Raw genomic sequence first — 17,500 nt, 5'->3', positions numbered from 1 at the left:
ACATACCACTCATTATGTGGGAATTCTTACAAGATACTGTAAAGGGATATTTATATTTCTAGTATATTTATGTATTGGGAGGGGGCAGTATTTGGTGAGTATTTCTCATCACACCACTATTACTATTTAGACTTTTTTTCTAATTTTATTTCATCCTCTCATCCACTCCCTATCCCACACTTTCCTATGCATTCTTGCAACCTCTAACCACCCACACTTCCTGTTCTCCTGTCCCCATTCACTTCAACTCAGCTTTGAGAGTCCACTCTGACAACTTATCACCACTATTTCTATCTTTCTTTCTAGCTCCACCCTAATTACTCCCACCCTCTCTTCAATAATGTGAGTAACCATGTAGTTTCTTGACTGCAAGAAACCTGTTCTGTTCTGGGCCCCTTTTCTCACAATTTACACCTGGCCCCACCTCCCTCACTTCTGTGCATAAAGCTGCTCCTCTCTGAAACACCACTCAGTCAAAGAGGATCATATTTTTGCAGGCTGCATGGTGACCTCATTAATGCTGGTGCTATGAAAAAAGGCATCCAGTAAAAGTAGTTAGTGTTAGGAAGGGCAAGTAGCCCACACATAGGAGTACAATGTAGTCTTGAAACTCATCAAATCCAGTCAAACTGTCCAAGCCATGCCAGCATGGAACAATAAATTATGATAATGACGTTTTTATTAGAGAAATTTGAATGTCACATTCAGAAAGATGTTAAACTAAATTAGGAGGTGTCTGTATTTAGGAAAATTAATTAAACAAACTAAGATATAATATATAACACATAACTTTCCCTCAACTAATACACAACATCTGGCTTGTTGTTACAATTCATCGTTCCAAACACCAGGATCTTCTAGATATTTTTTTTTCCTTTTCTGGAATCAAATCCAACAATAAAATATATTTTTCTGTATGTACAATTTAAGAAGGGAACTGAAGACAGATGAGATCTTAAAATGTTGTGGGACGTTTTACAATATAACTTGTTTGGTACTGCATCAAACTGAGTTCAAATCTTTCTTGGGTCATTTTGGCCTTTTATCTTTCTAGAAAAAGTAAATAATAATACTAGTTAATAACCATTTTTCTACACTTTTTGTTGGGGCCATAACGTTTGCCCCAGGATGCTTTTCCTACAACTAACCACAACTCTGAAGTAGGAATAGAATCTGTTAAACGAAATAGAGCAATGTCTTAAATATCTGGTTCAAGGAAACAGTGTGTGTAGTTACTTTTGAACTTATGATCATGTGATCTATAGTCCAGTACCTTCAACTTATCATCATCATTTAACATCCACATTCTATGATGGCATGGGTTAAATGGTTTGATAATATGTAACAGGATTGCAGACTGCATCAAGCTCCAACATCAGCTTTGCCATAGTTTCTATTGTTGGATTCCCTTCCCAATGCCAAACCACTCTTCATCATGTACTGGGTACTTTTCCATGACACAAACACTAGCATCAAGTAAGGTGGCAAGCTGGCAGAGACGTTAGCACACCGGGCGAAATGCTTAGCAGTATTTCGTCTGCTGTTACGTTCTGAGTTCAAATTCAGCCGAAGTCGACTTTACCTTTCATCCTTCTGGGGGTCGATAAATTAAGTACCAGTTACGCACTGGGGTCGATGTAATCGACTTAATCCGTTTGTCTGTCCTTGTTTGTCCTCTCTGTGTTTAGCCCCTTGTGGGTAATAAAGAAACAACAAACACTAGCATTAAGAATGATTGAATAGTAAGAGGAGTAAGTAGACTATGGGAAAAACTGAAATATACAGTTTTGCTCACATTTAATAACAGCAGTAGAACAAAGAAAGACAGTGGGCGATGGGAATGTCTTGAAAAATTGGGCAGAGGAAGCAGGTAGTTGTGTGTATTTATATACTTTAGACTTCCATACACATTATATTTCTACAGAACATAATTACAATTTTGTTTACTAGACCCTTGAAGTTCACAGGACCCAAGTTCATCTTCAGATTCTAAAGTATTAAGAAGACAAAAAATGCATCTCCTCAAGATACAAACTCCGAATCTCTTGGTGCCTTTATCACCTTGGTCATCCATGTGCTCACCATTAATATACTGAACTGTCGTTCAAATAATTATAGCTCTCCTTCCTATAAGACTGACATTGTGCCACTGTGTGATACTTTCATTTATTTTTTCTTTAGACCAAAAAGTGAAGAAAACCAGGTCTACCTACCAGGCATGCTGCCAGAAAAGGGAACTGTCGTATTGAGTATTATCTGGAAAGCTGGAGAGAAAGTAGTTGACCGCCTTAAACATTCCAAAGCTGTAGGATCACGCTGGAATAAAGAAGAGACATTAAGTCAGTGATGATGGAGAGAGAGACAGAGGGAGAGAGGTAAATATAATCAAGACTGACCCAGAACTTTTTTTGTCAAGGATTTCAGAACTTCCCTTTTTGAGGATTAAGATCCACAGAGTTTGCGTAATTGGTAGAGAAGCAAGCAAAGTGCTTCGAAGCATTTAGTTACAGTGCTTTATATTCTGAGTTCAAATTTTATCATGTTCAACTGTTCTTTTAATCCTCCTAACAGAATGTATACCTACCTGCTAAATCCATAGCCTTGTGCTGATGTAAAATATTAATATTGATATTATCATTATTATGATTATTATTGGTAAATAGCAAAATGATGGACAAAGTGCCCTGTAATTGGCTATTTTGCTCGAATTGATGAATTCAAATCCTCAAATCCTGTTATGATGAACTCTGCTTTTCATTCTTCCGAGTTTAATAAAATATGTACAACTCAAGTACAAGGGCTGATTTTAAAAGACCTGCCTTCCAAATATTGGGGCTTTATGAAATTATCATTATCATTATTTACAGAAAAAAAAGAGAAAAACAATAAAAGAAATCATGATTGGCAGAACCATTAAAGTATCCACAAAATGTCTTGAGACATTTGCTCGAGCTCTTTGCATTCAAAGTTCAATTTCACCAACATCAATTTTTGCCTTTCAAAGATTGACAGAGTAAAGTACCATCAAATTCTGGGGTCTGATTTAATCCTTTTATTAATTTATTTCTGTAAGAATACACTGCCTTGCTTTCAATTAATTTTGAAAATATGAAAAATTTCATAAAATAACATTGTCCTTATTAATCTAATATTTGGAACATAAATTAACATGAAATTTTGAAGAGAAGTTTGTATCATAAAACTAAGAGACTAATACGTTTGTTAAGCTGGTGTTTAGAATATAAATTAGCATGAAAATTTTGATGGTAGGTTTTAATTTAAACCACTTTAAATAAGTAAGTTAGTATCATAGAACCAAGAGTAGTTTCAGGCAGGTTGGTATCAAAGGTTTAACTGACTAACTCTTTCCCACAACTCTTAGACTTTGTACCAAATTAGAAACAATTATTAATATCATTAGCATTGTTGCATCACCAAAGATTGAGTCTTTGAATTCACTTTGTATTAGATTCTTTGCAATTATGTCTTAAGTCCTCTTCAGGCAATTAAATCCTTCAAAAATAGTAAAAACAGTGTTTATGTTTTTAATACCAGAATATGAAGACATTGTAAGACGTATCAATCATCTCCAATAATTGGCCAACAACCAATTCAATAAAATAGGTTACACCTTAATTCACATTTTCCAGTACAGATAAAGTAGGCATCATTGAGGACCAAACATTTCTGCCATATTGAAAAGTGCCATGTGTAAGCATACAGCATATCTTCTGCTTTCACTCATCAATTAACAAGGTTCACAGCTTGAATAGGAGGAGGGGGAAGGGGAAGGGGGAGGGGTGAGGAGGAAGAGGAGAGGGGAAAGAGGAAAGGGGGGAAGAGGAAAGGGGGGAAGAGGAAAGGGGGGAAGAGGAGAGGAGGAAGAGGAGAGGAGGGGAAGAGAAGAGAAGGAGGAGGAGGAGGGGGGAGAAGGAGAGGAGGGGAAGAGAAGGAGGAGGAGGAAGAGGAGATGAGGAGGGGGAAGAGAAGGAGGAGGGGGAAGAGGAGAAGAGCAGCAGCAGCAGCATTCATTACATGGATGTTACGATGGATCAATGAGGACAACATAACTCAAACCCCAACCACATACCCTTACTCTAGATCTTCTACACTGCAAAAATGCATGATAGCATAAAGACTGACCTCCATATTTTTACCAATGAAAAACTTGCGGTTGTCCCCAGTCTGCTGATCAGAGACAGCATGGGTAGTGATGTCACAATTCCGACAGTGGTACACCGTCCATTCCCTCACAACTTTTTTCTGCACAAAGAATGAATGGCTCTGCAAAGAAGGAAAAAGGAAGAAAGAAAGAGGTTAGACAGGTAGAAGGTGGTGGAGACAGTGATGAAGCTTGAATAGAACAACATATGCAAAAGTGACGTAAATAAGGAGAGATTTTAAACAGAGATCAACAGATAAATACAGAAGATGAGAACAGATAACAAAGATAAGTGATAAAATGAACAACATCCTAGTGTTGTAGGTATAGAACAGATCACATTGGACTTGTAAATGTTCATTTAGAGTGCATACAGCATTGTTTTCGTGGAGTTAGCTCTTGACTATAGATAAACAACAGCCACCACCACTACCACCACCACCAGCAGGAAACAACTAACGAAGGAACCTCTATCTGGTGTTCAATTTGCTAAAAATAGCAACTAAATTCGATAGGTTTATACAAGCAGGGTTGAACTGCAGCTAAATTGTAACAAAAACACAACAAAATGACAGAAGGAACATTTAAATTCATGGCCAGGTAGTTCAATATATTATCTACTCAGCTTAATTTCATCTCTGCTGTAGAATTAAGACGGATGGTATTAGTGCTTGTTAGTGGCTTAGTTTGTGGATTTGATAATGTTGCAGCAATGTAAGTGGTAGTAATAGATTAAACATTGGTGGTTGTTGTTGCTGTTGTTTAGCCCTTTCTTGTACTTCATGTCCTAGCATAAAACTGTCCCTCTTTGGGTTCATAGTTTTGAGAGCTGTATGATGACCTTACGCATGATGGCATGAAAAAAAGCACCCATTACACACTGCAAGGCATTAGGAAGGGCATCCAGCCATAGAAACAATGCTATTGTAGACTGCGGAGCACAATGCAGTCCTTGGACCTGCCACTTGCTATCAAACTGTTCAATCCATACCAGCTTGAGAGAAATTTAACTGCTATTTCTAGCAGATTGAATGACCATTTAAAGGCACCCTATTGGTTCTGGAGCAATATTTAACTAAATATTAGACAAATGTCAAGTTCACTAGGTTACTAAACTAGATCAAACTGCTGATAATAAAGTGACACTAGTTCAATCTGTTCCAAGTCTAGGTTATCAGTCACCTTTTGTACATTTATCTATTTCACATCATATTTTATGAGCAAAACAACAATAGTAAGTTTGGTTGTCAGTTTTTAACAGGCCAATCACTTGATTCCATTACATTACTAATTACAGGGGTAATTAGGGAGTTTCTGTTTCATACAATTTATCAGTTTTCTTGTTGATGTTCTATAACATTCACACACACACACATACACACATGGCAGACTTCTTTTGGTTTCTGCCTACCAAATCCACTTGCAAGGCATTGCTCGGCCAGTAACTATGGAAGACACTTGCCCAATGTGGAGTGTAAAGAGATTCAACACAAGATCACATGGTTGGGAAAGAAGCATCTTAACAATACAGTCATGCCTATATATATATATATATAATAATATAAATAATATATATATATATATATATATATACATACATCTATACATGTGTGTGTGTGTGTGTGTGTGTGTGTGTGTATATATATATATATATATATATATATATATATATAGAGAGAGAGAGAGAGAGAGAGATATGCACATGTGAGCACTGGACATCATGAAACGTGTACAACAAAAAAGTATGTAGCACAAATACATGGAAGATGAACTATTCTTTTGAACAATGAAAGACACAAATGAAAAACAAAACAAACGACCCTTCGTAAGTTGTTGGCTGTTTTTCTAGTCTTGTAACAATATACACTTTCAATACAACAGTTGCTCCCGCAAAACAAATTAATTTGGGATTTTGCAGAGGGTCAAATAGGTAATACAAACAGGACAAGGTTGTGGTGGCAAACACGTAAATCAAGCTAGGACAGGAGACAAACAAGAACATGTCTTCCTTATATATATATATCTTTATATATAAAAGTCAAGTTGTGTGTCTGTCTCCTACGATTTAGATTCCTAACTACTCTCACATTTTGCAGTGCAGTTTAACCTTATCTTATAGTCGTGATTCATATCGAGCCCTTCTGGGTATTAGCGCGCGTCTATGATGAGTCTACGATTTAAAAAAAAATTTACCATCATTTTTTTCTCCATTTTCAATGCATTTTTTTTGCTATTTTTTGGCTATAACTCTCTAAAAATGCTTATATAGTTATTTCCCTTACAAACCCGAGCAACGCCAGGCGATACTGCTAGTATATATATATATATATATATATATATATATATATATATATATATATCTCAAACTGTTGAACCTTTGTCTATCCAAACAGGTGTATTCATACACCTCTTCCCAACACATAAGTACAAACACTGTCCATATATCCAACATGCACTTATATAGTTGTATATACTTATGAATGTATACACACATAAATAGATGTAACTTTGTGTATAAACAAGTATTTTGTTGCAAAAATATTTACTTCTTTATTTTAACTTGTCATTTTTATCATGTGGTAAATCATTTCCAAACTTCCTCTGTAGAACTTACCAGAAGAACAAAGCAGCAGTGTTCAGACTCTACAGAAACCATATTACTCATTGCCGTGATACAACTGATAACTATGTCATTATACACACACACACAGGAACACACATACATACAATGTCTTGTACAAAATATCACATCACTACCAACACCACCCAAGTTGCTCATCATCATCATCATCATCATCATCATCAATCTAATAAATGATGACAAGGTCAGTCGTCTTGCAACCATAACTTCACACCCATTAAATTGTGTTTATATCCTAAATTATTTTTGAAAGATATAGTACATTCCTATCAAATACCCACAGACTAAGAGTTTCAAGGTAATAATATGGCAAATGGAGAAGAAATTGAAAGACAAGAAACTACCAAAAAAGGTCAATGTTGTATATTTTGAGGTCAGTCCTGATTCAAACAAGCCTATGGTTTGTGGGCAATAAGTTGGACAACTAGATTCAATCTGCACAATCCTAGCTTTTTGTCATGCCATACTCCTGTCATGTTGAGAATTATGCTGCACTATCTGACATGCAGTTATAGCATCTTAAATGTCATGACAATGTTGTTTCAGCAATGTTAAGCTTGTTCATTTATAGCCTGCTGTAGAGGAAGGACTGGCAATGAATATATTCAGTCTTTAAAAGGTCACATAATGATAAAACTGAGAAATTGCCAGAGTAAAATTTTACAATGAATTTCTACTAAAGCAGTAACAATATCCATGTTGTATTGAAAAAACAAATGTTATTTGAAACTTGCTCTATCAAGGACAGAACAAAGTCAGAATAAGACCATGACAAACAGTGAAAGAGAGAGAAAAAAAAGAGAAAAAAACATGACAGTTTTGGTTTGTTCAAGTTGACTAGTTAGCCTTTGTTAAAAAAATCTAAAGAATGGAAAAATACTGAAAAATTACACATTCATTCATACAGACATACATTGTGTCATGCTAGCAAGATATATGTTATTACTTGATTCAGATATCTGACATGAACCACAGGCAACAGAGTTTATATGCGGGTTAGATAAGTTTAATTGTCCCAGGGATATGTAGAAACATATCAAAGTATTCAATGCCTAAATTTTCAAACATTATCCACCAATCATTATAAACATGGTAAAATGGATTAAAAATTGGGTGAGATTGGGTTTTGTAGATTGGTAGCTATTTTTTTAACAAATTATGGTGTCAGCTTCAAAAGCAAGTGAAGACCCACTGCAGAATGTAAACACAGTAACTTCCTAAGTCACATGACTTATTACAACAGCCAAATCTATTTCTAAACACCTTTCACTGTGTTGATTACAAACCCAGATCATTTGAGTCAATAACACACAAAATAAGGAAGTTCTAAGTACATATCCCACCCCACCTATCAAAGATTTCCTTAAGCATTAAATGGCAGTGTTCCACAATCATCCATGCAATGTCAGGTGATTGATTTAGTCTGAGAGAGCCCATAGCTCTCTAGACAATTTGACTGCAACCAAACATAGAAGATACAAAATGAAAAGTGAATGTGGTGTTGGACAACCAACTTACTGATCACAGATTCAAATCTTACTCTAAGCATTCAGTTGTGTATGTTTGGCATTTTATTCTGTATTGCTTCAGTTAATATTTTATATGTTGACAAACATTTGAACTGTAAAATGCATGGTGTGCACCAGTCTAAAGATGATGGTAAGTGAAAAATTGGTAAAACATTAGCTACAGGAAGCTAATTTCACAAGCTGAAATGCAGAGAAACAAGAGAGGGAGGTTTTTTTCTACTGCACCCTGTAGATGTGAACTAGAGGGAAGCCTGTGTCATATACAGATGCCAAATGGAGAAACTTACCAGAGAAATGGGTGCCTCCAATGCACTTTCAGGAAGACATTCAAATTTCGAAGATGATATCTCCTGTGGATAATCTGCAAAATAATCCAAAACGTTAGAAAACATAAAAGATAGAAAAAAAAAAAAAAGAAATCAAACCATTGCCAACTTCTCAAAGTAGCTGCTTCACAGAACATGTAAACAAGTCATTAAAACAGGAATCCTTTGAACATTGGTTATTACTGTATGAGTAATTATCAACACACACATATATATACACTATGTGCATATGCGTGTTCCTGTCTCCAATCTTGACATTGCATGATAGTTGTAAATGAGCATCACCATTATACAAGTGGTAACCTTCATTCCCAATCTTCCATGAAAACATGCCTAGCCAGGTGAGGGTTGGTGATAGGAAGGGCATCCAGCTGTAGAAAATCAGTCTCAACAAATTGCAACCAACCTACGAAAGCATGGAAAAGTGAACATTATGACAATGACAATTCCAAGAATGGCAATTCTACATTGGCATTATCCTACCTTGAAAGGGCCAGTGACATACACCAAACAAAAGAATGCACCCTAATATCCTATGGCTGAGATGCTAATGGGAGAGCGTCTGTTTGGTTGTAAAAACCAACCAGAGAGCATCTACATCAGTTGTAATAAGTGAAGGAAGAAAGAGCTGCACCAGCAGTTGGCTGGTGCTAATTTACAACTGGATAGACTACAGCAATGTGAAATGAAGTGGCTTGCTCAAGGACACAACACCTCACCCAGTCCATGAATCAAACCTATATTAAGATTGTGAACCCAACACCCTAACCACATAACTGGACAGAGTTGATAAGAATTTCAAATACTAGTCTCAAGTGTGAAACAGAAATAAACTGGGAATGGCATTATTGTTGAAGGTGGTGCCCCAGCATGGCCACAGTCAAATGACTGAAACAAGTAAAAGAAATATAAAAGAGAAAAAAAAAATAAAACTAGAAGGATTTTATATCCAAAAAGAAGACAACCAATAAAAAATTATTTGAAGACCCAATATTTCAAATTTTAAATTGTGTTTGTGTGTGTTTGTGCGGGGAGAACTTCTCCATTGGTGAAACAGCTGACATCTCCATAGGGAAACATGGTTTGCCCCAAGCAGGACATGTCATCAAAAGAGAGAGAATTTATTCTCAGACAGACAAATTTGAAGATCTTGTATATTTAATCCTTAACTCAACCCTTTAGCATTCAGATTAATCTGTCGAATGTAATGCTTTAGCAACACCCAAAAGAATGAACCAGATAAACATGTCAGACAACTATAATTATTTCTGAAGTCGTAATGTCTCCTGTCTCTTCATTGTGTCTTATTGGGTCACATGCTCTCTTGGTCATTTGTGTGATATATTTGCCATCTAATTCACATTTGTAATCCTTTAGCATTCAGATTAATCTGTCGAATGTAATGCTTATTCATTCATATTGTTTTGACAATCGATCATTTATTTTCAGAATGATATTGTAAGATAGGTGTGAAAGGCCAGATCTGGCCACTTTAAACATAAAACAGGTATAATATTTTGGCTGTATATGGCCTGTTTGAATGCTAAAGGGTTAAACATTTTTTTCATTTTTTTTTTATAGAAAACAGAATAAAGTTCTTAATTCTTTTTTTTTTTTTTGGCTTGTGGTTTCTATAAGGCTTTTGTTGCTAATCAATATATCCATTGAACTTATTGCACATGTACTACATCCTCATTTCAACTCTGGTCTTCCCAGCTCCTTACTATGCATGCACACACACACACACATTTGTATGTCAAGTTATATATAAAAACAACATCACATTAAACTGAAGAATTACTCAAATTATCCTTCAGTTTAATGTAGAGTACATTACATGTTTATAAAATTTTTACAAGGAAAAGATTGACAGTAACTTCAGAGTTTGGCTTGCTTGCTTTTGTCAGATCAGACTATCTGATAAAGGCAAAGCAAGCTGAAACTTTGAAGTCCTTGTCAAAATTAAAAACTGCCTATTTAGACAAGTATCATCTCAAGCATGTGGTTTTACAGATAATAAAACAAGGATTACAAAAGTGTTTGCAAACAAATGTGAATTAGATGGCAAATATATCACACAAATGACCAAGAGAGCATGTGACCCAATAAGACACAATGAAGAGACAGGAGACATTACGACTTCAGAAATAATTATAGTTGTCTGACATGTTGATCTGGTTCATTCTTTTGGGTGTTACTTTGTTAATAGCTTTACCAGATAATGGTTCTTTGATATATTTTTTTTCATTTTTTTGCAAAGACAACAAAATATACATAATAACTATTTGAATAAATAAGATGGCAAGGATCAGTAAGTAGAAATCATGTTAGCTATGGGCACAGTGCAATACTAGTGACAAAACATATTATAATCCTACAACTTATATGCTTACTTGATCATTGTGAAAAGGCCTTGAGCAAAATACTTTATTTTTTTCCCCTATACCACAAGACATTGATGTAACCTGCAGAACTTGGTCTTCACTTGACTGGATTAAAGTAGGTTTTAAAGACAAATGAAAAGAGTCACAACTCATGTATTTTTATCATCATCCTCACCACCACTATCATCATCATCATCATCCTTTAAACTCCATATTCCATGCTGTCATGGGTTGGATGGATCAACAGGATTTAAAAAGCCAGAGAAACACACTGAGCCCCAGTGTCTGCTTTGGCATAGTTTCTATAGCTAGGTGTTCTTCCTGATGTCAACCACTTTACAGAGTGTACTGGGTACTTTTTTCATTGCACCAGCACTAGTGAGATACCATGTACTTTGAAAGTGGAGAACCCTTGACACAGTGGGTGGTATAGTAATGAGAGAGGTGGTTCTATGCAGATGCTGAGAGGTTGAAGTATGATAGAGGGATAGGTACATGTGTCATATTGTAGAGGAAATACATGGCTACCCAAGCTGGAAAGAGAGAAAGTATGGTGGATATGAGGTGTCAGGGCCTCAAGGTACATGAAGATGGGTATAAGAGAAAGTAGAGACAAAGAATTAAGGATGACTGGGTGGGTACATTCGGGAGAGTAAAAAAGGAGTGGAGATGGGGATAGTGATGAATGCAGTGAATGGTGAACATAGGTGGATCAATGATGAATCTCAGTTTGTTGGGGAAGATAAAGGGAAATAGGAATGAATCAGAGAGGTGGAAGTGATAAATAGCATAAAGGGACAACGGTGGAGAGCAACACTAAAATAAAATCTATACCCTAAAACTAATAAAATTATATAATTAACCAGAAAGGTTTCTAAATTTATAGATAACAAAGAAAGGAGAAGAAAAGACAAAAGTAATGTAGCAAGACTAGGAGCAACCAAAAGAAATCATAAGCATACAAAAGCAGAAACTAGACTGAAGTGGTTCATTTATTAAACTATCATTCTATCACAACAGCCTCATTGCTTCTCAACCAACCAAATATATAATACAAAACACTATTCTATGTAACTTTTACTTTAAGTACCCTTATTCAGTAGTATATATACTCCATATGTACTACAAAAGCTGAACTGTCAAATTTCCCGATTCCATTCCAACAGACTTTACAGGGATTATGGTCATGAGCCTTCTTAAAATCAGCAAATAAGAAAATTCTTAGGGTGTATCTAATTACCTCAGTTATAGATAACTTCTACCACAACAATCATTAACCCACCAGCTCTACAATTTTTGCAGTAACATAAATACTTTATCCCAAGTTTTCTTTGACGTATCACTGCCATAGTGCTATTCTAGTTACCATTTACCAATGAGTTTTAAAACTTCTCAATTATATATATATATAATTTCAAAATGTGATATATAAGATATATGATTTCAAAATGTGACTGCATGTGTACTGTTGGCGATTTTTTTTCCTCTGTCTTCCCTTCTTTGGATTTTTCCTTTTCCTATGTTTCTGACAAAGAGCTCCGCTCGAAACGTTAAACCCTCCTTCTTTCCTGAACGTCCAATATACTATACTTGTTCCACGTCCTCACGTTGTTGTGTTTTCTCGTTGCATTTTCATGTTTGGATTAACTATATATATATATATAATATATATATATATATTATATATATATATATATATATATATATATATATATGTATGTGTGTGTGTATGATGTATATATATATATATGATGTATATATATATATATATATAAAACTACTGCAGTTCATCTGTCATTAGACCACATGTTTATCTCATCATAAATATAGTTCTTCATAAGCCTATCATTTTCTTATTTTCATTATAAGGGAGGCAAGACACACAAGAATCTATCAAAGATAACCGGAAAGAAACATATTTGAATAACAAGAAATTAGTAAAATACTTATGTTTACAGATACAATTAAAATAATTAAAAGTGATAAATAAATCTGACTACATCTACACATGCATAGACATATACATGTCACAATGAGAGATTGATACACCTAAGAACTGTGGTAGGGTCACACCCAGATTTAATTAAAAAGACAGACATAACTGGTTCTAATTAAGGTAACACATACCAGAGCCTTTGTTAGACACGTGAGTCTAACAAAGATAATTAAAATATACACCTGAGATTAACAGAGTTAGTTAAGTCTAGGAGGTGTATGTGTGTGTGTGTTATTAATGAAAACGAAGGCAAATTACCTAACTCTAATTGAAGTCATATACATACAACTGTATGAAGTCAATTAACTCTTAAATTGTAGGAAAGGGTTACATGAATGTGTGTTGCAGATGGGCCAAAAACTAAAAAATCTTTCTTTCTTATGGGTCATTTTTACACTTATTTTCACTTTATAAGTACAAAAATGTGTCATAAAATATTCACTTTCCTTTGCATCTGGTATAAGCATAAATACTTTTGAGATTCTAGCATTGTTGCTGTCAAATGAAGGTAGAAATGGAGAAAAATCAGTGGACTTTTTTCATCTAGAGTTAGTTGAAGCATCACTTTATTCTGTGATGCCGAGAGCATCTGTATCATCATCTACCACAGATGATGATGAAAGAAAATCAGAAAAAACTTCTTCACTGCATGAATCTTCCATGTGCAACTTAATTTCTCCCATCAATAAGGTGCATTTGATGAAGTACATGTTCAGGTGTCAATTGATGATGGCTGCTCTAACAATTTTGAAACATCAATTGATATCGTCTGCTGTTCTCAACTGAAATATTAATTGATGACATCCACTCTGGATGAAAAAAAAGTCCACTGATTTTTATCTATTTTTACTTTCATTTGACAGCAACAATGTTAGAATCTCAAATGTGTTTATGCATACACTAGATGCAAAGGAAAGTGAATATTTTATGGCACATAATTTTTGTATTTATTTATAAAGTGAAAATAAGTATAAAAATGACCCATAAGAAAAAGCTTTTTTTAGTTTTTTGCCCATCTGCAACACACATTCATGTAACCTTTCCTACAATTTAAGAGTTAATTGACTTCATACAGTTGTATGTATATGACTTCAATTAGAGTTAGGTAATTTGCCTTCGTTTTCATTAAGCACATACACACAGAAATCTACCAGACTGATACTTTGTTTTATCAGAGGGATGAGAGGTAAAGTTAAACCAGGGCAGCATTTGTACACAAAATGTACAAATACCCAAACGATTCTGCCAGATTGTCATCTTAGTTTGCCAATGATTGTATACACACATCAATATTTAATGTCCATGTTCCATGGTAGCATGGGTTGGATGGTTTTTGACAGGACCTGATGAGTCCAAGGACTGCACTGGGCTCTAAAGTCTTCTTTGGCATAGTTCCTTAGTCTGGATGCTCTTCCTCACACCAACCACTTTACAGAATGTACTGGGTGCATTTTTTGCGTCATTAGAACATGTGAGGTTAGCATGCAATATGTAAGACTACAAGTTCCAAGGTAACAGGTAGGAGATGAGTAGTGAAAGTTTGGGAAAACAGGCCAGAGCAGAATGGGATTCTTTGCTGTACAGGAGCAACATGACCACTCACATTTTAAAATAGAGGGCAGGACATCAGGTGGGGCTGAAAACAGAAAGAGATAGAGAGCAAGAAAAAGAGACAGTGAGAGATAGAACTAGTGATGATGAGAAGTTAAATCCTCAAGGTGAAGTGGGTAGCAGTGAGTGGGACAGATGGACCAACAGAGTGAGTGGAAGGAAGTTGCAAGAGAGTTTGGGAGAGTGAAAGATTGGAAATGGAATTGAAGTAGGCAACAACTGTAAGGATTAGGTAAACACATGATCAAGACTTACCTGAATATTGTTCTTCTAAGACATCACCCTTGAGTCTGATCTGTACGTTCAGACACCGACAACTCACAAGTAACATTTTCATGTCCTGCAAAACAAAACAGAAAAAAAAACAATGGTTATAAATTGGATATGTTAAGCAAAGATGATTAGCCCCAGTTCAGCCCTGACTGAGCAGATCTAAGATCAAAGATATATTTCAACCATAACCATTCTGTCTTTATCTTATATACAAAAGGGACATGTTCATATTATTCAATGTATCCTTTTTGAAGATGGTCAAGTGTGATTTGAGGGCAATTTGGCTTTTATTTCAAGCAGGTTGAATGCCCACATAGAGGCTCATTCATTAACATGTTTTTGAGGGTTATTTATCATGGAATTGATATGTAAAGCAAAGGGAAACAAAAGAATGTGAGGACATAAGAGTAAGTTAACCTGGTAATGTTACTTTTCTTCCATCTCTGAACTGACACATAGCTGATATATATATATATATATATATATATATATATATATATATATATAATGCTACCTGAGATTATACACACACACATATACATGTCACCTGTACTTCATATAAAACTGAAAAGAAGTGAGATATGTCAACAGGGAATAAAAGTGGAGTACAAATGTGGATCACCACTCAGCCATCTTGGTATATGCCGTGAATAGTGGTTAAGCTGCTAGAAATAACAAGCAGCAGAATCCTTCTCAAATCATACACTCAACCATCTTTTAAAAAAGAACACACATGAGAATGTAGATGCAGATATTAAAAAAATGTGATAGCTATGATTGGAATGCCTTTGACCATAGGTCTACTCAATCATGGCAGGCCTGGGGTTAAACAAAAATTACAGAATGTTTACAAATACATAAAAATATCAATAAATACAGCCATTTCTACTTTAGTGTAGTGGCTCACAGCGGTAGTGGAATGGTTCAGGTTGGATTATTTGAGTTATACTACTATTACTTTTAGCTTCTAATGCCTTTGAATAAAATGGAGCCAATATGTAGGTCACTGGTTGATAACAACTAAAAAAAAACCATTGGAAGAGATTCGATGCAAGCTAAGTGAAATACTTGGGTCGGTTGGGTGGGTGTACGTGTGTGTTGTGTGTGAATGGTGCAAGCTGTATACATGTAGAGGTCAATAAACAAACATTGTCCTCATAGCTTTTAATGCTCACTTGCATTAGAAGGAATTTCTGAGGCAGATTTTCTATGGCTGGATGCCCTTCCTGTTGCTAACCCTCACCTGTTTCCAACTAAGATCATATTTCCCAGCAGTAAGACATATTTTCAGATTGGAAATGAAGGACAGCATTTGTATAACAGTGATGCTTGTGACAGTAACACACACACACATATCAGGTAATGAGCAAAGAAAAAAGACAAAACAAGAGGAACTAGTTTTAACAAAGGTTGTATTAGTTTCAAGCTTAAAAAAGGGGAAAAGGTGTATAGGTGTGTTTTACTGGTTTCAGTCATTAGGCATGCTGGGGCACTGCCTTGAGGAATTTTAGTTGCACTATTCAACCCAGTACTTATTTATTTTTTTAAGCCTGGCACTATTGGTCTCTTTTGCCAAACTGCTAAACACACCAACAAGCATGAGAGACAAACACAGAAACAAAGACACACACACAATTTGATGGCCTTCTTTCAGTTTCCAACTACCAATTTCACTCACAAGGCTTTGGTTGGTCTGAGGTTATAGTAGAAGACCCTTGTCCAAGGTACCATGCAGTGGGACTGAATCCAGAACCATGCGTTTGGGAAGTACGCCTGTGACTATATACATATATATATATATATATATGCCTATATACATATATATATATATATACATATATATATATATGCCTATATACATATATATATATATATACATATATATATATATGCCTATATACATATATATATATATATACATATATATATATATGCCTATATACTATATATATATATAATACATATATATATATATGCCTATATACATATATATATATATATGCCTATATACATATATATATATATACATATATATATATATGCCTATATATACATATATTAATATATACATATATATATATATGCCTATATACATATATATATATATATATACATATATATATATGCCTATATACATATATATATATATATGCCTATATACATATATATATATATATATGCCTATATACATATATATATATATATGCCTATATACATATATATATATATATGCCTATATACATATATATATATATATACATATATATATGCCTATATACATATATATATATATGCCTATATACATATATATATATATATGCCTAATACATATATATATATATAATATGCCTATATACATATATATATATAATGCCTATATACATATATATATATATATGCCTATATACATATATATATATATACATATATATATGCCTATATACATATATATATATATTACATATATATATATATGCCTATATACATATATATATACATAATATATTATATGCCTATATACCTATATATATATATATATATACATAGATATGCCTATTTTTTTTTTTTGCCTATATAC

The 17,500-nt window shown here is 34.4% G+C and overlaps 1 protein-coding gene across 5 annotated transcripts in view; it reads right to left on the bottom strand.

Moving 5' to 3' along the window:
• Nucleotides 1-17,500, bottom strand: part of LOC115214268 — a 111,610-nt gene that overhangs the window by 13,139 nt on the left and 80,971 nt on the right. For all 5 annotated transcript variants that reach the window (XM_029783413.2, XM_036505028.1, XM_036505026.1 and 2 more), the window contains exons 2-5: nucleotides 14,905-14,989; nucleotides 8,620-8,693; nucleotides 4,144-4,284; nucleotides 2,214-2,316 (exon numbers count right to left, since the gene is read on the bottom strand). In XM_029783413.2, the coding sequence (XP_029639273.1) occupies nucleotides 2,214-2,316; nucleotides 4,144-4,284; nucleotides 8,620-8,693; nucleotides 14,905-14,986 (400 nt within the window). In that variant the 5' untranslated portion in view covers nucleotides 14,987-14,989. The remainder of the gene's footprint in view (nucleotides 1-2,213; nucleotides 2,317-4,143; nucleotides 4,285-8,619; nucleotides 8,694-14,904; nucleotides 14,990-17,500) is intronic.

Source organism: Octopus sinensis, linkage group LG7 (assembly GCF_006345805.1).
Source record: "Octopus sinensis linkage group LG7, ASM634580v1, whole genome shotgun sequence".
Classification (NCBI taxonomy): domain Eukaryota; kingdom Metazoa; phylum Mollusca; class Cephalopoda; order Octopoda; family Octopodidae; genus Octopus; species Octopus sinensis.
Note: the sequence above shows the minus strand (reverse complement) of the source record. Positions and strands in the feature narration are given on the sequence as shown.